The 22,416-nt window shown below is 38.7% G+C and overlaps 1 protein-coding gene across 1 annotated transcript; it reads left to right on the forward strand.

Moving 5' to 3' along the window:
- The first annotated feature begins 9,402 nt into the window (after positions 1 to 9,402).
- On the forward strand, positions 9,403 to 14,685 carry LOC129754061 (uncharacterized). The gene has a single exon (XM_055749922.1). It carries the CDS (start codon positions 9,403 to 9,405, stop codon positions 14,683 to 14,685), a length of 5,283 nt encoding a protein of 1,760 aa, XP_055605897.1.
- The last annotated feature ends 7,731 nt before the right edge of the window (positions 14,686 to 22,416 follow it).

Below are 22,416 nucleotides of genomic sequence, written 5' to 3' on the forward strand. Positions count from 1 at the left end.
AAAGTTGTTTATCTGATCAAAATACATAAGTTTGTTGAATATGTCAAAGTCCTATCACATCACCCTCATATCACATCACCCTCAGGAGCTACAGTCAAAGTAAAAAAATCTCATGAAAAAACAGTTTTTTGAACCTGACACGTTGTAGATTGGATGAAATGGTTCGCTGTCTTTGAAACAAAGTTGTAACAAGCCACGATCTACAATTGACTCATACATTATGATGGGTTTAAAAGTTTCTGAAGCTCTATAGAAAGCATTTAGTGTATTTTATTGGCAATTTTGGAAGGCTCCTCGATCGAAAAGTGCACATTTTCGCAGCACCCCTTTTTTGTGATTACTTTTGATGATAAGCGGAACCATTTCCATTTGAAATTAGCGGGGAAATCGGTGGAACTAGTAGAGATTTGAATGATTGAAAATACACTTTTTATATAAAAATTACTCATTTTACTTATAGAAAAAACCGTTGAAAACATCAAATTTATTTATAAACTGTTGCAGTTTTTCTTTATACAGTTTGTTTTATTAAAAGACGTTTAAATTCAATTTTTCAAATCATTTAAACTCAAAAAAAATATCATGGAACTAATCTGTTAAATTTGGTAGAAGCAGTTATATTGTACTGGCAAAACAGGTTCTATTATTTATTTATATGATATCAAATACTAATTTAGTGCTCTACCAAATTTAACAAATTGGTTCCATTAATTTTTTTTAGTTCAAATGATTAAAAAATAAGAATTTAAATGTCCTTTAATAAAATAAACTATAAAAAGGAAAAATGCAACAGATTATCAATAAATTAAATGGTTTCAACGGTTTTTCTATAGGTAAAATGAGTAATTTTTATATAAAAAGTGTATTTTCAATCATTCAAATCTCTACTAGTTCCACCGGTTTCCCCGCTAATTTCAAATGGAAATGGTTCCGCTTATCATCAAAAGTAATCACAAAAAAGGGGGTATTGCGAAAATGTGCACTTTTCGATGGAGGAGCCTTCCAAAATTGCCAATAAAATACACTAAATGCTTTCTATAGAGCTTCAGCAACTTTTAAACCCATCATAATGTATGAGTCAATTGTAGATCGTGGCTTGTTACAATTTTGTTTCAAAGACAGCGAACCATTTCATCCAATCTACAAAGTGTCAGGTTCAAAAAACTGTTTTTTCAAGAGATTTTTTTTACTTTGACTGTAACTCCTGAGGGTGATGTGATAGGACTTTGACATATTCAACAAACTTATGTATTTTGATCAGATAAACAACTTTGTCGAAGACATCAAAGCCCTAATTTGAAAAACAAAAAAGTTAGCATTTTTATCTAGCTATTGGTGGACCCCTCGGCAAAAATTTTGATATTAAAATATGCTCTATGCAAAACTGAACAATGTTGCTGAAGACACCAAATGTCTATCTCTTCATCCCTGGGCGCTATTAATTTCGTACAGCTAGATTGATGTTTTGCACCACTGTGCATTGGCATCAATCATTCTGGCAAAAAAGGAGAGAAAAAAACAGTGATATGAAATCATCGTTATTCATATTTACGTGCTAGAGCCCACCCACTTCGGTTGATTATTATGCAGATATTAAATGTGAGGGGCAATTGCTAGCCCCTGAATAGAACGATACCTGCAGATGATATCGAACTAAAGCTTGATGTAATTGATTATGATTGAAATACCTCGCAACAGATAAGCATCATCGTCATCATCGGAAATTTGATGTGATAGGGCTATAAATTATCGGTCTTCGTGTTGCTGGTCGAACGAGGGCTCAATGAGCTTTTTACAGTTTAAATTTTCAGAAGGAACATGCTTTAAATTTAAGTCCAGCATTTCATCGTGTTGAACCGTTTTAGAATAATTTCTGTGCTTTTTTAATATTTTTTTTTTCAGTATTTGACATTTTGACGATTTTAGGAGTTTTTTTACAGGATTTTTATAATTCGGATTTTTTGGGTTTTTTTTTCGGTATTTTCTGTTTTATTCCGTTTTTTTTCTTTTATTTAAAAGCATGTATTTGTGTAGGGTTTCAGGTGATCATGTTAGCTTAGTTTTGATATAGAACAGGAGGCTCCGGATTTGACCTTTGTAATCGCGTCAGAATATCTCGAGATGTCCAACACGTAAAACTAATTTCAAGTCTTTCATTTACCTCGGTAATTCTGCAGATTCCCAAGTGGGATGATTGTAACAAGAGACCATTCGAGAAAACCCACAGCCAGGAAAAGTTTTTTTTTTTGGAGGATCCACCAGCCTTTTCAAATTCGGATCCAGTAGAAACTCCCGTCCTTGATCAAATCCGAAACGTTCCGGAAATGACGGTAGGAGCTGTAGGATCAGTCTCTCCAGGTACTGGCGCTGTGCATACGACAGGCAGTGGTGGGGCCGAAACCGGAAGATCGATATTTCTTCACCCGGATAGTGTGAGGATTTTGCTGCCGGAGTTTAATCCTGAATTGATTGCAGTGAGTGCGTTTAGGAAGAACAGCGAAACTCTGGTTTGAAGGTATAGAGGAGCGAATCAAAAATTTTTAGGATTTCAAAAATGAGGTGATTTTCGCTTTTCCGAACCATCAAGATGAGGCGGATTTTCACTGTACGCTTTTGAGGAGGAGGAAGCTGCCTAATGAAACTTATGAAAACTTTAGCTATGAAATGATTTCCAAGGCGAGACGAACGAACTTCAGTGATTCAGTTACAATCAAATACATCATCAACGGAATTCCTGATCCATCTCTTCGAATGTCTTTAAGTACAGCGGGACATCAATCGATTGGTAATCTTCTGACAGCAATACATTACTTGGAAAGTATATCGATAATGAGCCAAGAATCCAGAAATCAACAACAAAAACCACAAGGACGGTACCCAACGGTTTGTTTTGGGTGTGGAAATCCAGGTCATGTAATTCGAGGATGCCCCCAGACGGACTCTAGAAATGGTAATTATCAAAGAGTAGCTAATCAAGATCCCAGTCAAGTCGGAGGAAGCAGAATGTTACAACGGTCAGAATTCCCAAGAACCAATCATGAACAAGGCAACGTAATAAGGTCCAATAATTCAGGTGATACACCTCTGGAAGCTACCAGGATGAATTTTGTTTCTGCAGTAAGAGAAGAAGACGAAATGGTTGGTTCCGATGGTTCACAAGCACAGCAGAGTACGTCTCGAGGTAGAGTAGAACAACAGGGCACAATTAGTATTCAAAATTTATATTTTAATATTTTAGTTAGATTTGATAAAAAAATTTCTTTCAGTTATGTTATTTTTTTCAGTTATGTTCCAGAATCGTTAGATTTTCCTTCTAGTATTCGTTATAATTTTGCAGGCAAAATAATGTATTCTGGGTGAATTTACGACTGAAATTGTAATCGAAAAATTTATTTATATTTCCCGGTTTAAAATAGTACCCAACTCGACCATGCACTCTGGGTGTATCCTTGAATCAGATTTTATTGAAAAGAACGAGTTGTGCGCAGATTACGATGCCAAGACCATTTCGTTTGCTCGGTTATCTCCATCTACACAATCTACACATCTACACAAAATTGCAATGAAATCGATAACATTCAGGTGAGTCCAGATTTCTTCTCGAGTACTGAAGTTAATGAGTGGAATATTGATGACAGACTGTCACTGACAGTTGTATTGCTTTGTACCAAGGATGGAAAAATTCGTTCACCAGCATGAACGCTAATGATTTGCAATCACCACTCCGTTCACAATGGTAGCATCGGCGATGCGAGCGCGAACAGACGACCGCTGATTGGTCCGATTGGCAATCCGAATGAATGAACTTTGAATACGTTCGGGTGAAAGAACCGAGATGGCCGAAACATTCGCCAAACGATTGTATGATTGGTGAAAAAAAAATTCCAGTAGATAAAAGCTAAATCCCTACGCTTCGTGAACAAGAGTGGACATTTTCAAACCCCCCTTTGTCTGTTTAGTTATCTACGGTCAGGCGCGGTCCTATGGGGGGGTGATCGGGGTGATCACCCCCCCCCCAAGCGACAAAAAACCGTTATGAAGTACTCGCCAACGCCGGATTTTATATAAATAAAAACTAAGAATTTTCCCTAGTAGGTGTAGGTCGAATTCTCAAATTTTTCCACTCCGTGGGGGGTTTATTTTATTAAGCTTTTATTAATCACTAAAAAGATTAAAATTGAAAAATGTCGATCCGTCGAACTAAAACAGCTGTAACTTGCAATTCCCTGGACCGAATTTCTTCAAATAGCTTTTTTTGAGGTACTTACAGCATTGAATTCGGATTTGCTGACCATATACGCTGCCGACCAAAAGTTTGGGATCACCCCCTTAAAAAAAGCTAATTTGTTTGGCCATATCTCAGTCATCTTATGACATATTGCATTTCTTTTGATCTCATTCTAAAGTCGATGAGCAAAATCTTCTTCGTATGTTATTGGCAGAATGTATATGTGATTTTAATATGACATAAACTTGGCTTAAAGTTGGAAAAATTCCAAATATTTACAAGTAAATTACTTAAAATTTAATGTTTTCATCGAATGACAGCAGCAGTGTCAAAATCGTATCTAAGGGTTAAAGAATAATTGATGTAAAAAATCTAAAAAAAATTTAAAGAAAATTTCAAGTATTTATTTTACTAAGCAAATAATCTGAATAAACCCCAGTAAATTTCCGGAAAATGACGAATAATATTTGGCCATTTGACTTTTCTCGAATTCTTTATTGGATTTATGGACAAGCCTGGATATATGAAAAAAATATGGAATATGGAATAAACGATAATCAAAGTTTAAAGCAATTTACAGTGAAATAAACATGGATATACCTAAGATCTTTCACTGAAATCATAAGTTTTCGATGATTTTGTAGCTTTTTCATCATTACTTTTGGATATTTTATTAACTATCCAACATCAGTTGAAAAATATGACAAATCTGTTAGTTTATAAAATTTGAAAAATAAGTATTCGGCCTATTCGGCCTATTCGGCCGAATACTTGGCTCAACTATTCGGTGGGCCGAATATTCTGCTTTACCCTTTTTTTGCGGTATGCGGCGCCGAATATTCGGCCGACCGAATATTCGGTACATCTCTAGTTATAACGAAAACTAAAAGGTAAAGTTGTTTCTAAAAACCGTTCGATTTTGGCACATGTGCCAAAATCGGATGTTGCCAAAATAGAATGTTGCCAAAATCGAATGTTGCCAAAAATGAACGGGGTCTGTATTATACAAAATCTATATATATAAAAAGCTATTTCTGTGGGTTTGTTTGTTTGTTTGTTTGTTTGTTTGTTTGTTCTCTATAGACTCAGCCGTTTTAAGAGCTAGAGGTCTGAAATTTGGCATGGAGTCTCATTAGGACCAGGAATGATGAAAAATGTTTTCAGATTTTCGGTTGACCCCTTCGTCCATACAAGACAAATATTGTTTTCGCGTTTTCGGTGTCATTTTTCGTCAGATTGTGATGAAAATTTGCACATGGGGGTTTTGAAAGATAAAAAATCGACTTCAGGTATTGAATTTGGGGTCAGGGGTCGGCAAAAGCGGTCGTCCATATAAACTTTTCAATATTTGTGTGATATTGACGTTAGTATACATCGGATTGAAATGAAAATTTGCGCTCGGATGTTTTTAGGGACGGGTTATTGATTGCCGGTATCAAATTTTGTGTAAGGGGTCAGCCAAAGGGGTCGTCCATATTCACTGTTCACAGTTTTTGAGATATTGACGTTATTTTACATGGGATTCAGATGAAAATTGGTACACGAGAGTTTCGAATGACAAGCAGTCGATTTCAGGTATCGAATTCAGTGTAAGGGGTTCGCAAAAGGGGTCTTCCATATCAACTTTCCAATATTTTTGTGATATTGACGTTATTATTCATCGGACTGAGAAGAAAATTTGCGTTCGGATATTTTTTGGGACATACAATTGATTGCTGGGATCAAATTTTGTGCAAGGGACTAGCCAAAGGGGTCGTCCATATTTACTGTTCGCTATTTTTGCGATATTGACGTTATTACACATCGGATTCAGATGAAAATTGGTACCAGAGAATTTTTAATAACGTGCAAACGATTTTAGGTATCAAATTCAGTGTAAGGGGCCGGCAAAAGGGGTCATCCATATAACCTTTTCAATTTTTTGTGATATTGACGTTATTATACATCGGATTGAGGTGAACATTTTTACATAGAAATTACTAAAGACGATCAATTGATTCCAATTATTCAATTTTGGGTCAGGGGTTTGCCAAAGGGGTCGTCCATATTAACTTTTTACTGTTTTTTGCGATTTTGTAGTTATTATGCAATGTAGAGATGTACCGAATATTCGGTCGGCCGAATATTCGGCGCCGAATACCGCCAAAAAACCGTTAAGCCGAATATTCGGCTCACCGAATAGTTGAGCTAAGTATTCGGCCGAATAGGCCGAATATCTGCTACAGACTTGAACATTTTTCAAATAATTATGGATAATTTATTAAATATCCAAAAGTAATGTTGTAAAAGCTACACAATCATTTAAAAACTTATGGTTTCAGCAAAACATCTAAGGTGTATCCGCGTATCTTTCACTGTAGATCGTACAGGAGAATGCTGAACGGTATCGCTTTATACTTTGATTATAGTTATTTCCAGATTTTCTGGATATATTTAGGCTTGCCTATAAATCCAGTGAAGAATCCAGATAAGTCAAATCTGGTCGGGATGTTCAGATATTGTTTAAAACTTCCGGAGTTTTTCTCGAGTTTATTATGATTATTTGCTAAATCAAATTAAAAACTCAAATCCCTCTTTATATTTTTTCAGATTCTGTGTTCAATAACGATTTTCAAAAATTTCAAAATATTCTTGAATTTTGCCATTTTTTAATTTTGTTTTCAAAATCGTCCTGAATGCTTGACCGTGAGGATACGTATAGTTGAAAGTATGATATGCTTATAGTTGAAAATCATCTATCTTTTCAACAACTATTTTGAAGATACCTTGCTCAAATTCGACCTTCATCAAATTCAATATCAGAGAAGCATTTGTAAATACCTTGGCACCTGTTTCGACATGTTTTATCCCCATCACACGAAAGCAATGTCTTTGGTGATAAACGCCCTAGAAGCGACTAGTCATCTGATGTCTTTTCAGTTAATGATGGTGGCATTTTAAGAATCAGAAAGACTCCTACTTAAAAAATATCTTGTAATACATCATCTGATAATATCATCTAGTTGAAAATAATCGACTAAAAACATGAGGGGCATTAGTATGAAAGAAATAGAAAGCATTGAAATAATCGCTTAGGTTTTTTATCATTAAAAACTCAATAGAATATTCGACCGAATATTCGTTTGGCCGAATAGTTGAAAAGGTCAATATTCGGTATTCGGCCGTTCGCCGAATACCACTTTTCGGTACATCTCTAATGCAATGGATTGGCAAATTGGAACACGGGAGTTTTGAGGGAAGGGCAATAGATTTCAGAAATCAAAGTTCGTAAAAGAGGCCACCGATCTGCAATGATCGAGTCGAAATTTATACACGGGGGTTGGAACGGTCAATTGATTTCTGATTTCAATATTCATATCAAAGAACAAAAAAGGGGGTCTTCCATATTAACTGTTAAATTTGTTTCTGCAACAATTACGTGACATTATATCGCATCACGACGAAAATTCATAACGGGGTTTTTTTTTGGCACGGTCAATTGATTCCTGATTTCAAATTTAGTAGCAAATGACAGAAAAAGTGATCGAACATATAACGTGTTCCACATTTTTGCAATGATTGCTCAACAATGCATTCGAAAATGCGTCTGGAAAATGCCTAACAATTGACATTCATTCAAACTGTTCATGACATATTCTAAACTGAAAGCGAAACGGAGTTCGTATGGGATCAGCTAGTCATAAATAAATAATAGTTTTCTTAATTCTAAATAATCAAATTATTATTCAAGAATTGTTAACGCAGTAAATTAAAAATTATTTGAAAATATAAAAATTCAAAATTGTATTTCAGATAGAAGTATTTGAAAATTATCATAAATCTTATATAAATAATTTTATTTGTTACTAACTGGTAATTTTTAAATTACTAGATCCTGGAATATCCTGTATGATCTCGTTTCTATGAAATTTTTGATATAAGTATAATCTCAATGAACTTTTGTTGGAGTTACAGCATATGGTAACTTCAAAATAAGAATAAAAAATACAATTTTAAAAAGTAGAGGAGGTAGGTAGTAACCGCTAAACGTAGAATTACGATTTTTTTTGTCAAAGTATAGCTTGTATCAAATTGTATAGAATGGGTGAACCTATGGTCTATTCTCGTAAAGATCAACATGTGACAGTGTCAAAATGGCAATATCTGATTGTATGGCAAATTTCAACCATATAACAGGATTCAACCATGTGATATAATCTTATCATGCAACACGCATTGCATTCAACTTTGTGACATAATATAACCATGCAATATTATCGACCATGCAACACAATCGGACCATGCAACATAATCGACCACGTGAATAATCCGACCATGTGACATTATCTGATTATGCAACATTAACCGATCATGGAACATAATCCGACTATGTGACATAATCAGACTATGCAATATGTTCGTGAGACGAAAAATGTGTTCTTCGCCATCTCGTTGTGAAACGAGTTGGGTCAGATTAGGATACCCCCCGTTGAAGATATCATCGAACGCTAAGTGGGCCACAGCAAGAACAATGTACCTGCGATTATAAATTTCCGGGCGAAACAGTTTATAAAAGACCAACCCACGGTGTGGATTTCGCCTTTCGTCAAGCTTTGTGACAGCAAACACGTCAACGTGACATCAAAAAGTAGTGTGTCTCCTATCGCGGATTAAAGTTTAGAAGTTATTTGTCTAGAGTTAAGTAAATAAATAAAGTTAAGATAAATCGAGAAAAATAAAGTGTTAAGAAAGAAGATAAACAAATAAAGTGTTAAGGAGAAATGAAGAATAAAGTTGTTTAGAAAGTGGAAACCAAGGACTAAGTGAATTGCTTCGAAGAGAAATACTTACCCACGTGATACTTACCTGCCTGAGGTTGCTGTTGCCACCGCTGCTAATTTCCTGGGTTACTTACCTGGTCTGCTACTGCTGCTTCGGTCCTGCCCGATACTTACCTGCTGCTGCTGCTATCGACATATGGTCCTTCGAACCGGATGACCTGGGCTCGTCGAACTCCGAGTTCCATCTGGTGAATCCTCCTACTACGTAGCCACGAGTTTCGAAAGGTCAACATAGTTCCTGTTTGCTGAGATAATCTTCAATACAAGGCATTGAATTGCCTACAAAAGGTAATTAGGGTTCCTATAACTGCTACTTATATCGTTTTGTGCTACCGGGTCATTATTTGTTCCAGAATGGCCGCGGAACGTAAGTTAAAAGCTCTCAAGCAACGGCTGAGGAGCATCTTGGTGTCGTTCAACTTGATTAAAACGTTCGTGGACGAATACGAGGAAGAACAACACGAAATGGAAGTTCCAGTACGGATCGAACACCTGGGAACCATTTGGAACGATTTCACCAACGTGCAAAGTGAACTTGAAGTCTGCGACAATCTCGACAATCCTTCAATCGACCAATTACTGAAACAACGTGCGGAATTTGAAACCAATTACTACCGGGTGAAAGGTTTTCTCCTGGCAGTAAATAAAGCTCCTGATCCTGTACCAGCCTCTAGTTCTAACCTATCGACGAATTTCCCTGGACGATACCCTCACATACGTCTTCCCGATGTTAAAATCCCAGTGTTCAACGGAAATTTAGAATGTTGGCTCAACTTCCACGACCTTTTTGTCTCGCTCGTTCACGCATCGACAGAGATTTCTACCATCCAGAAGTTTTATTACTTACGTTCCTCTCTCACCGGCGATGCTTTGAAATTGATTCAATCAATACCTATTAGTGCGAATAACTATCCAGTGGCCTGGAATCTGTTAGTCGACCATTTCCAAAACCCAGCGCGTTTAAAACAGTCATACATCGACGCACTTTTCGAGTTTACTGCACTAAAACGCGAATCCGCAACAGATCTACATTCTTTAGTGGAAAACTTTGAAGCAACGGTAAAGATTTTGAATCAACTTGGGGAGAAAACTCAATACTGGGATGTTATGCTCATTCGTATGTTGAGCATTCGACTCGATCCTACCACCAGGCGAGATTGGGAGGATTTTTCTTCGGCACGCAACACAATTTCTTTCCAAGATTTGGTCGCATTCATCCAGCGGAGAGTAACGGTCTTGCAGAGTATCGGAAACAAAATTCCTGAAGGCTTAACTCAAAATCCACCTAGAAAGTCTAACCCAAAATCCGTATCCAGTCTCGGTGCGATGCAAACCTTCACACGCAAGTGCATCATCTGTTCGGAGAACCACCCACTTTACAAGTGCTCTCAGTTCTCACACATGAAGATAGAGGACAAGGAGCAGGAAGTTAGACGTCATCAGTTGTGCCGAAATTGTTTGCGGAAGGGGCACATGTCACGAAACTGTCCATCTACGAGCACCTGTCGAAAATGTAATGGTCATCATCACACTCAACTTTGCTTCAAGGATCATCCCAAGCCAGACTCTAAACCTGAGCGAATCTCTCCCAACTCGGTAGACACACATCAGCCTGAACCAACCACATCCGCTGCCGCTTCTCTCATTCAAGCTACAACTACTTCAATCAACAACGGGAAGCTACTGAAAGTAGTTCTAGCTACAGCTGTTATCCAATTGGTCGATGATAGTGGAAGAGTCCACGCCGCTCGCGCGCTCTTAGATTCCGGCAGTGAATGCTGCTTCATAACGGATGCTCTCTCGCAGGCTATGAAAGTTAATCGAACGAAAATTTCTCTCCCCATTGCTGGTATAGGCCATTGTGCAACATACGCCAAATACAAACTTCGCGCGACTATTCGTTCCCGCTTCAATGACTATGCTTCCCTGACTGAATTCTTAGTATTGCCTAAACTTACCGTCGAACTCCCGTCTGCGGCTATCGACGTTTCTACTTGGAACCTACCAACCGATGTCGAACTTGCCGATCCATCATTCAACCGTCCAGGCCCTATTGATGTTGTCATTGGAGCGGAAATATTCTTCGAATTATTCAAATACCGTGAACGAATTTCCCTCGGAACAACCCTTCCTGTCCTTGTCAAATCTGAGCTGGGGTGGATAGTTACTGGAAAGACTTCCTTCAGTCAGCCGATCACACCGATTGTTTCCAACGTAGCCACTATCAGCGAGCTTCATAGATTCCTCGAGCGCTTTTGGGAAATCGAAGAGGATGACGCCAAACCAGGACCATCAGTGGACGAAGCCGCTTGCGAGAACCATTTTGCAGAAACCGTTGCCCGGACTGATGAAGGTCGCTACATTGTCCGCCTGCCCACTCGTGAAATCATACTCAGCAACCTAGGAGACAACCGCAAGTCAGCAGTCAGACGATTTCATTTGCTAGAAGGTAAAATCAAACGCAACGAGACTTTCCATCAACAGTATCGAGATTTCATGAATGAATATGAAGATCTCAAGCACATGCAGAAGATTTCATTCATCACCGGCACGCTGGCTCAATCCTACCACCTCCCCCATCATGCTGTTATACGAGAGAGCAGTTCAACAACGAAGCTGAGAGTCGTCTTCGATGCGTCGTGCAAATCCGCCACCGGTTACTCTCTCAACGACGCTGTTATGGTCGGCCCTATTATCCAAGACGATTTGCGCGCCATCATTACACGTTCCCGAATGCATCCCGTTATGTTGATTGCGGACATAAAACAGATGTATCGGCAAATCCTTGTCGATAACAGAGATACACCATTGCAGAGAATTGTCTGGAGGAATCATGACGACGAACCACTAAGCACCTACGAACTGAAAACCGTTACCTATGGTACTGCTTGTGCGCCCTTCCTCGCGACAAGAGTACTAAAGCAATTGGCAAAGGATGAGCAACATAGATTCCCTTCCGCTGCCAAAATTCTGCAAAGAGATTTCTACATGGACGATCTTTTTTCGGGTGGCCAGAACATCGACGAAGTAAGGAACCTTCGGAAGGAGCTGGAGGAACTTTGCAAGCTTGGCGGTTTCGAATTACGAAAATTTGGGTCTAATTCAACAGCTGTAATCGACGAGGTACCGATGGAAAATCGTGCAATACAATCATCAGTGGATTTAGATCGGGAATCATGTATTAAAACCTTAGGTTTGAATTGGGATCCATCCGAGGATCATTTGCGTTACAAGATTCATCTCTCTTGCGACCCGGAGAATTTTGTCTTAACCAAACGAATTGCCTTATCCAGAATTGCTCAAATCTTCGACCCACTAGGGCTTTTGGGTCCCGTTATTGTTAGCGCCAAACTGTTCATGCAATCTCTGTGGACTTTGAAGGACGAAAAAGACAACACTCTGAACTGGGACGATCCTCTACCGGAAGCTCTTTCGAAAAAATGGAACATCTTTTACTTCAAATTGCCACTTCTAGAACATCTCAGAATCCCACGCTGTGTAGTTTTTCCAAACGCAACATCAATTGAACTGCACATATTCTCAGACGCATCAGAACGAGCATACGGAGCTTGTGCGTATGTGCGATCACGCGACAATGTTGGTTGTGTTCGCGTAGCATTGCTGACTTCTCGTTCAAAGGTTGCCCCCCTCAAGCGAATAAGTATACCACGACTCGAACTTTGTGGTGCGCTCCATGCCGCCGAATTGTACACCAAAATCTGCTCATCCACTCAGCTAAACTGTCCCACCTTTTTCTGGGTCGATTCTACCACCGTCCTCGCATGGTTGAATTGTTCACCGTCAACATGGGCAAATTTTGTTGCCAATCGAGTCTCCAAAATTCAACTCGCCACAATCAACTCCCACTGGAATCACGTGCCCGGCAGCGAAAACCCAGCAGACCATGTTTCGAGAGGAATACCGCCAGAAGAACTTCTTTCATGTGACATCTGGTGGCACGGACCGGCTTGGCTAAAGGAAGAACGAGATGCGTGGCCATCTATTACTGCTCAACCCGAAAATTCAACTGACGTGTTACAAGAACAGCGAAAATCATCTATGATGACGACCACATTATGTTCCCCTGAGCCCTCGTTTGTAGATGATTTGGTCAAACGATTCAGTAGCTACCAGCATCTCCTCCGAGTTACCGCTTTCTGTCAACGGCCAGCGAAAATATTTCGACTACCTTCAACCAAAAGAATCCTCAACTGTGTTCTGTCGGTGGAAGAAATCAACGAAGCAGAAAAAACTCTTTTTCGATTAGTTCAGCAGCAAACTTACGAACAAGATCTCAATAATCTTCGAAAAGATCAACCAATATCCCCCAAATCCCGACTGAAATGGTTCAGTCCTTTCCTGGGCCCCGATCAACTTCTACGCGTGGGTGGACGATTAGCAAATTCCAATAAAAACTACGATACTCAACATCAAATCATCTTGCCATCATCTCACCAAATTACCGCTCTCTTAGTCGAAAACTTACATCGCAAACACTTGCACGCAGCACCCACGCTTCTACTTACCATCATTCGACTACGCTTCTGGATCATAGGGGCCAGAAGCTTAACGAAAAAGGTGGTGCACAAGTGCTTGCAATGCTTCAAAGCCAAACCAACAATGGTGCAGCAATTCATGGGAGAGTTGCCACGATCGCGCGTCACTGCCACCCGACCGTTCGCAGTCACTGGAGTGGACTATTGGGGTCCAATATTACTGCAACCACCACACCGGAGAGCATCACCAAGGAAGGCTTTCGTAGCAGTATTCATATGCTTCAGCACGAAGGCCGTTCATCTGGAGCTCGTTCCAGATCTGACCACCATCAAGTTCCTGCAAGCCTTCAAAAGATTCGTCGCTCGCCGAGGGCTGTGCACTGATGTATACAGCGACAACGGGACGAATTTTGTGGGAGCAAAGAACGAAATCAAACGTCTTCTTCGTTCTGAGAATCATCGAGCCGAGGTGTCCAAAAGCTGTTCAGAAATGCAGATTCGTTGGCACTTCAACCCGCCGAAAGCCTCTCATTTCGGTGGGCTGTGGGAGGCAGCGGTCCAGTCGGCACAAAAACATTTTATTCGCGTGTTGGGAACACGCTCCTTACCCTATGACGATATGGAAACGTTACTTTGTCAAATTGAATGTTGCCTTAATTCGCGACCATTAGTTCCTCTCAGCGACGATCCCTCGGATTTTGACCCCCTCACCCCTGGTCACTTCCTGACTGGCTCAGCCCTCAAGGCAGTTCCCGACAGAGACTTTTCTGACATCAATTACGACAGACTCAAACAGTGGCAAAAAGTTCAAAAAATCATCCAAGATATTTGGAAACGGTGGCACTTGGAGTATCTGTCCACCTTGCAACCCAGAACGAAATGGTTCCGTCCACCAGTCACTTTCCAACCAGGCCAATTAGTTCTCCTCCGGGACGAGAATACTCCTCCAATGCGATGGCCAACAGCCCGAATAATCGATGTTCATCCTGGGAGCGACGGTATCATCAGAGTAGTTTCGCTGCAAACACCGAAGGCAAAAACAACTCGCTGTGTCCAGAAAATATGTTTGCTTCCTATTGCACCACATCAAATCCAGAACGACGACAAAACGGGTCAGCTGAACACCACGGACGACAAGTAGAGCTGCTCGGAATGCTGATGAATCTTATTTTATACAAGGCGCATTTAAATTGCGACAAGGTAAGAACCTGTCCAATAAATTTATTTTTTCGAAAATTTTGCTTCCGGGTCTCAAATTTTGCAGAGCAATATTTATGTTCCTGAGGTAAAACATCAACATACTACTACTACCATGAAGGATGACGTTCTAGATGTCAACGAGGCTGTTTCGTCGACATCAGCTAGAAGAGGGACAACCCACGGCAAGCGGAGCTCGTCGTCATCGATTAATCGATGAATCAAGAAGCTGCACGGTGATGCCAGAAACCTCGTTTCTGGAGGGGCCAGGATGTTCGTGAGACGAAAAATGTGTTCTTCGCCATCTCGTTGTGAAACGAGTTGGGTCAGATTAGGATACCCCCCGTTGAAGATATCATCGAACGCTAAGTGGGCCACAGCAAGAACAATGTACCTGCGATTATAAATTTCCGGGCGAAACAGTTTATAAAAGACCAACCCACGGTGTGGATTTCGCCTTTCGTCAAGCTTTGTGACAGCAAACACGTCAACGTGACATCAAAAAGTAGTGTGTCTCCTATCGCGGATTAAAGTTTAGAAGTTATTTGTCTAGAGTTAAGTAAATAAATAAAGTTAAGATAAATCGAGAAAAATAAAGTGTTAAGAAAGAAGATAAACAAATAAAGTGTTAAGGAGAAATGAAGAATAAAGTTGTTTAGAAAGTGGAAACCAAGGACTAAGTGAATTGCTTCGAAGAGAAATACTTACCCACGTGATACTTACCTGCCTGAGGTTGCTGTTGCCACCGCTGCTAATTTCCTGGGTTACTTACCTGGTCTGCTACTGCTGCTTCGGTCCTGCCCGATACTTACCTGCTGCTGCTGCTATCGACACAATATAATCCGACCATGTGACATAATCTGGACATGCAAAATAATCGAACTATGTGACATAATTCAACCAAGCTACATAATCCGACCATATGACATAATCGACCATGCAACATAATCGGATCATGCAACAGTACGACCATGCAACGTAATTGGAGCATGTGACATTATCAGAACATGTTACATAATCGATTATGTGACATAATCAGACCATATAACCTAATGGGACTATGAGGCATAATTCGACCATGCAACAAATTTGACCATGCAACAAATTTGACCATGCCACATAATCCAACCATGTGACATTGTCAGAACGTGCGACATAATCGACCACGTCACATAATCGGACCATGCGACATAATCTGACCATGAAACATTATCCGATCATGCAACATTATCCGATCATCCAACATAATCCGACTATGTGACATAATCGACTATTTTTTTTTCAGGGATTTTCATCCTATTGGATAAATCACCCCATCCCAACGTATAATCGACCATGTGACATAATACGACCATGCAACAATGCTTGGGCCTAAAAATTATCTAATAACGCTCGATACGAGATGCCAGAAGAATCCTTGACGTTTTGTTATTAGGAAAAAGCAAGGTTGTTAAATTAGAAGGTTTGCTGACTTTTGCAATAAGTAGGCGAGGAGAGCGCGGAGATGAAGAGCGGAGGCGCTCGATATCTTTATATGTAAACATCGGAAAATTTGTTTGCGTTCAGGGCGTAGTTATGTGAATAGTGAATATTGCAATTAATAAAACACGCTCAAAGTGAAAGTTTTCAAAATTTTCCTGTATAAAGTGTGCATAATAACTCTACCTTTCAGAACTACAATAAATTCGGACATGAACCAGAGATTGTTACGCATGTAAGAAAAAATATCTGTGTAGTGAAAAGTAATCATGTTTCATTTCCGTTTTCAGATCACTCTTACGACAAACCCAGCTGTGACTTTATTGAAGAGGTGTTACGGGCGTCAGATTTTCAGTTTTTCCCCTGTTGACGGCGATACCTTCTCGAGAAATAATCATTTGCTACATTTTCCCTCAACCGGAGAATGAATGGAAATTGACCGCAAGCATTTGCGTCTTGTGTTAGTATAGTTTTCAAAGATGTGTGTTAGGTTCTCAACATTTCTGAAAACAACTAGGATGTTGGCATGAAACATCTAAAAATTCAACATTTTTTGGTGTTCCCCACAGTCCGAAACCCCCCATAATGCTTTACATTTTTTTTTTGAAAAGCAGGAAATAACACATCATATATCACAACTTTTTCTTTATTAATTCACAAAAATCTCATTATAATTTAGATCAACTACCATCCTAATATCATCTTGTTTTCTTTTGCTGCTCTCTGGCTTGTTTTTTCCCTCTTAGTCACTGTCTCGTAAAAATATACCCTGTATCGATCGATTTCATCCTACAATTGACGATTTTACTTCCAGACAGCATTTATCACTTCCAACTTCCAATAAGACCTGATCAGAAGGCTTACTTTAGTGACTCCGAGGTTGCGTTGTCAACCCCAGTCAGCTAGAGTTTATAACCTTTGTTTCAATTTTCAATTCCACTACTAGATATTCACTTACCGACAGCAAAAAAGAGTATTCGGGATATATCAGCAGCCTGTAAGTAACACCTTAAGACAACATTTGATTTCATTTTATTTAAAATTAAACAGATATACCTTGCGTAGCTTATTGCCACTTTTTTTAACCGATCGGCCGGCAGCAGCATAGACGAGCACTATAAGAGCAAGTTCACTGGTGTCGGGAAAAAGTGGTAGAAATTTTGACATTACCATGTAAAAACGTTTTCAAGATCTTTGGGCGTTGTATTTTTTTCCGCAGGTTTTCTATTTCAGCCGTATGTGATAGAAATATTGCTATTTTTGCATCACAAAATTTTCAAAATGTGCCACAAGTGTGAAAATTTCTAACACTTTTTCCCAACACCAGTGAACTTGCTCTAAGAAATAAAACAACAAAATCAGGTCTCCGCCGATTGAGAAATAATTTGTAAACAAACGCAACGTAGCCATGGTAGCCAATTTGAAAACCAACATGGCTTATTCGTTTATTCAAAGGATCATTACACCCAAGGAATATTTAAAGAAGGTAGTGTCGAGGCAGCCCTGCTTTAGTATTAGTACACACTGCGACGTCACAATCACGAAAAATCTGTTAATTTACTAGGAAATTTGCCTTTTTCATTGATAATTTGAAGAATTTGCTGGAAATGTTCCACTTTTAATACCTGTTATTCTAGAAGGATTCTTGCTCTTCAAGATTGGTACGAAAAAAGATGGATTTTCGAGTAATTTTTGTATGAAATAGACCATCGAAGTTCGAAAAAATGGTGGATTTTCCCTACTCAAATTTGCAAAACTTAAAAATTAGTTCAAAGTCTTCCATGAAAATGATCAAGTCAGTGCAGGTTAAGATCCTTATTACAAAAAAGTTATCAAAAAACAAACTGTGATATAAAACCACAATTATTTATTCGCATTTTAGGAAATCGAGTTAACAATAATCAATTGATGTTAATTGTTCTACATAAGAATTGAATATGGTAAACCGATTGGATAAAAATCATGACAATCAGTTAAACACTCAATAACTACCAGCTAGACCTTTTTAAAGTAGATTTTATCTTCGTTTTTGAACGTTTTAGCTTCAAGATGACATTGCGTTCATTATTAAAATGAGAAAAAAACATTATACAATCTTCAAAGGACCAGAAAATTTCATAACATAGTGAAATAGAGGTCTTACAACACAATCCAAATGGAATTGGAATTCATTTTCGTTCTAAAACATGTTTTTCTTTGAAATTTCTGCCATTCGCATATAAATTTTCGATATATTCGTTTTATTGACGTCACAAAAAAAAAAATCCAATATGGCTCTCGACACTACCTTATTTAAATATTCCTTGCAGTACACCTACTACCTACACCTACTACCTAAAGAGCCTGTAATAAAAACAAAAGAGACGCAATCTGATCCTTTCAAGAATAAATCATATAGCAACCCCGCTTTCATTTGGGCGCAGCACTGCTTTGCTTCAAACTTCACATGACTTCAATTCTGGTTGCGTTTATTTTTATTCGGAAGTGGTTTTTGGTCTAGCCTGCTGTTTCAACTAAGCTGTTTTTTGGTATTGTCATCAATAGAAAAAAAGTCAATCATGGAGTGTTTGGCAAAAAATTGTTCTAACAAAACCTGCCCTGGATTTAAAAATATATTTTTCTTCCGGTTCCCGACTGAACCAAAAAAACGGGAGAAATTGCTCGCATTCTGCCATCTTTCGGGGGATTCTATACTGGAATCCGCAACTTTCATTGATAAACTTTCCCTTTCGACTCCGCTGATCCGGCAACATCTTGTGCTGGCAATGAAAACTTAAAATTAAAAAAAAAATCCAACATGTTTTTCATTAAAAAATTATAACTTTACCAATTCAGTACCAAGAAATAAGACCTTGAGAATCTAGCTTCTAATCGAAATAGAGCATTCAAAAACATGTGTTTTGATTACCCTTTGTTTACAGATATGAATGATAATACTTTCGCTACCGCCGCTTTCGCAATTCCAAATTTTCCAGTTTGACAAGTCTTTTGCTCGATTGGAATGACACTGACAGAAAATCGAAAATTCCAATCGTGACATTTCGTCTCTTTTGATTATAGAGGCTCGTTACTACTACCTATTATATCCCAAGGCAACCTGTATACATATCTCAGGTGGCGATGGAAATCCCGTGCTAAGTGTTATGCCGTTTTCGTTTTTCTCCACTGGCGCGGGGCAAATCTTTCTCTGAATAAACAAACAGAATCGTCACCCGGGACGATGCAAATATATGGTTGCAATAGTCAACCTTATGCTTACCCCCAACACTGACAACTTCTACGGGTTGCAACCGCCTGCTTGAGGTTCAAACCTAGGACTATTCTAGTGAACTTCTGAATCAATAAACGAACACAAAAACAGCAGTTAGGACAAAACTCATGGATAACTAGGTTGCCACTGCTAATAAACGAAAACACTATTAGCACTGACCATACTGACTGGACACTCGATTTCGTTTTCTGGATAATTTTTCCAACAGTACGCAATGTCGATTCCAGAGTGCGCATCGATCGATTTGAAGAAATGCTATCCCAGTTAGGAAATGCCACCCAACTTTAAAAATAAAACACGCAATTTCTACGATAAAATCGGGCTAAACAGGACCATTTTTCCTACAGGGCATTTTTTGTCAAATTTTTCAGGTTCGCCACCTGCCGTCGGTATTGCGAACCTGCAAAATCTGACAACAAAAAATTAGACAGAAAATGGTTGAATTTTTGTTCTAAGTGTCACGTCAGTGTGGTCAGTGCTATTAGTAAAAGTTTTTTTTTTGTAAACATTGTAACCTTGACTATTCGTGACGTCAGTTGCATTTTCAAACAAACAACAATCGACAGCGAAAACTGGAGAAAAAATCATTGCCAACTGCTGTTTACGATTCTCGCTTAGGATACATAAACATCCTGGCAAGTGACGTAGGTTTTGTTTATCTTTTTACTTTTTGAATAACGAGTTCTGTAATAGTGTGTGTGTTTGTTCATCACCTTCTTTGTACCACATTGATCCCAAGGGGGGGTCGTGTGAGTTTAAATTTTCGATGAATTTAAATTGAAATTTACTATGTCCTTTTTCTTCAGCGATCTCTAAAAAAGCAAGGAAATCCAACTTTTAGGTCTTCTTCAGAAATTTCAAACATTTTTTGAAAAAATATTGATAACAGCTAAGCGGTACATTTAGTTTCGAAAACTAGTGTTTATCTTGCCATTTAGTACACGCTTGTTTTCTGTTAACCAGCAACAAATTTGAAGATTTTGTCTTGAATCAACGGAGCTTTTGAGCTGTTCATTGTACTGGGAAAAGATTTAAAATTATTTTTTATTCAAGTATCGTATTCCATTTATAAAAATTCTCTTCTGAAATGTCTGCTCTTATGTGAGAACTGTTTGCAAATAACAAAATTTTGCCCAACAATTATTAAACAGTAACATGAGAAGCTATTTTCCTTATAATTATATGCTTGTTCTCAAAAGGCCCTAACTTTACTATGGAGGACTTGGTGACGCTACTGTCGCTATAATCTCCAATTGGCTTCAGCAAGTAACAGTTCGGATTGACTCCCATCTCGTCATCGTCTTTGCAAGACACCTACAACAACAAACAATCGTATGGATGCTGTACTGTAATACTGAGGAAACAAGCAGCACGCGACATAACTGCTCTCATTTACTCTCCATGGGAAAAGAGGACCTGATATAGATGAGCGCTTTGGAAAGTACGACAAAACTGATGCCAGGGTACTTTGTAAACAGAACAAAATTTTGACTATTACGTGTCACTGAAACTGCAACCTTTAAAATAAATCAACCTGTAATTAACACAACCTGTAATTTTAATTTTTTTTTCCTTAAAAGCTAGCGAAGATTGATTTCTTATTACAGCAATTTAAGAATTAAATCTCACGTAATTTGTTTTTCGACCTGTAAAATTACGGTAAATGTCCTGCTCCTTTTTGTTACAGGACATTTGCGTAATTTTACAGGAAATAATTTTTGCTGTGTAGCGCAACAAGTTGAAAAACTAGTGAACCTCCATATAAGAGAAGCGACATCTGATCCCTCTTAAAATAAAATATGTGGCAACATCGCCGAAATCTTGGACAAAAAATCCCCAGCACTGTTTTCTGGCTCAATGTTCAAGCTCTAAAGTGAACGCTCCTTCTATCCAACAAACAACATTGAAATCGATGCCCGAAGGATCGCGATAAACGGTACGAATGACTTGAATTTCGTTAATAATCAGTTAGTTTTCTAACTAGAAACACGATTCACCAAAGCATTGAAACAAATTGCACCGTATCATAAATTCATATGACTAGCTAAAAAATTATCTGCTTGAACTATAACAACAATCACAATACCTTCCTTGGTTGAGTTTTCAATAAGAAAGGTAAAAGCTCTGCGACAAAATGCTCGGATCGATTGGAATCGATTTTGACAGTTGTTTTGCTCGATTGGAATTTTGTGTTTCAGATGTCACTTCTCTTATATACAGGTTCACTATGAAAAACCAATAGGAATATTGTTTTTTCTCGGTTTGAAGCAATGATTTCGGGTTTTAAGCACAATAATTCGAAGATCCGTTCAAATTTGTGGAAATAAACTAAATAACATACTAATAGGTAAGAAAATTCTCATGAATTCTTAATTTCCGCAAAAATTGCAAAGAAGTTTACCCACAATTCTTCGTTGGAGAGCGAGGTTCTTTCCACAACTGCTTTAATAATTTTGATAAATTAACATTAATCAAAACTTCAATCAATTTGTAGAGCCGTTTATATTTAAACATGGAAACACTTTCAATTTCCTCCCAATAGGCAATAAACAATTTCATTGAAAATCTTCACAAACAACCCCGAGCATTCCACTAATGATTTCGCCCAACGCTTTGAGGAGCTTCCGTAGAAAATTACGGATCAACAAAATCATCAATTTCCAGAGTCGTTCCTTTGAAACGGGACGGAGGCTTAAAGTTCAATCAACCTTCAGCTCAACCTCTCTCTCAGATGGAGGAGGCTTGTGCTATTTCATTCCGGCAATTCGAAATCGTTTATCCGCCGCAGCGTTCCGGGAGTTGTTGTTTTTATTCTGCCTCTGCTTGATAGGGGGAACCGATTTGCGGTTGTTTTTGGTTGGCCCAAGGACGAATCTTGAACCAAATGCCCCCGGAGCCTTCCGTAGCAACCGAAATCGAAAGAAC

The sequence above is a fragment of the Uranotaenia lowii genome, chromosome 3 (assembly GCF_029784155.1).
Source record: "Uranotaenia lowii strain MFRU-FL chromosome 3, ASM2978415v1, whole genome shotgun sequence".
Classification (NCBI taxonomy): Eukaryota; Metazoa; Arthropoda; class Insecta; order Diptera; family Culicidae; genus Uranotaenia; species Uranotaenia lowii.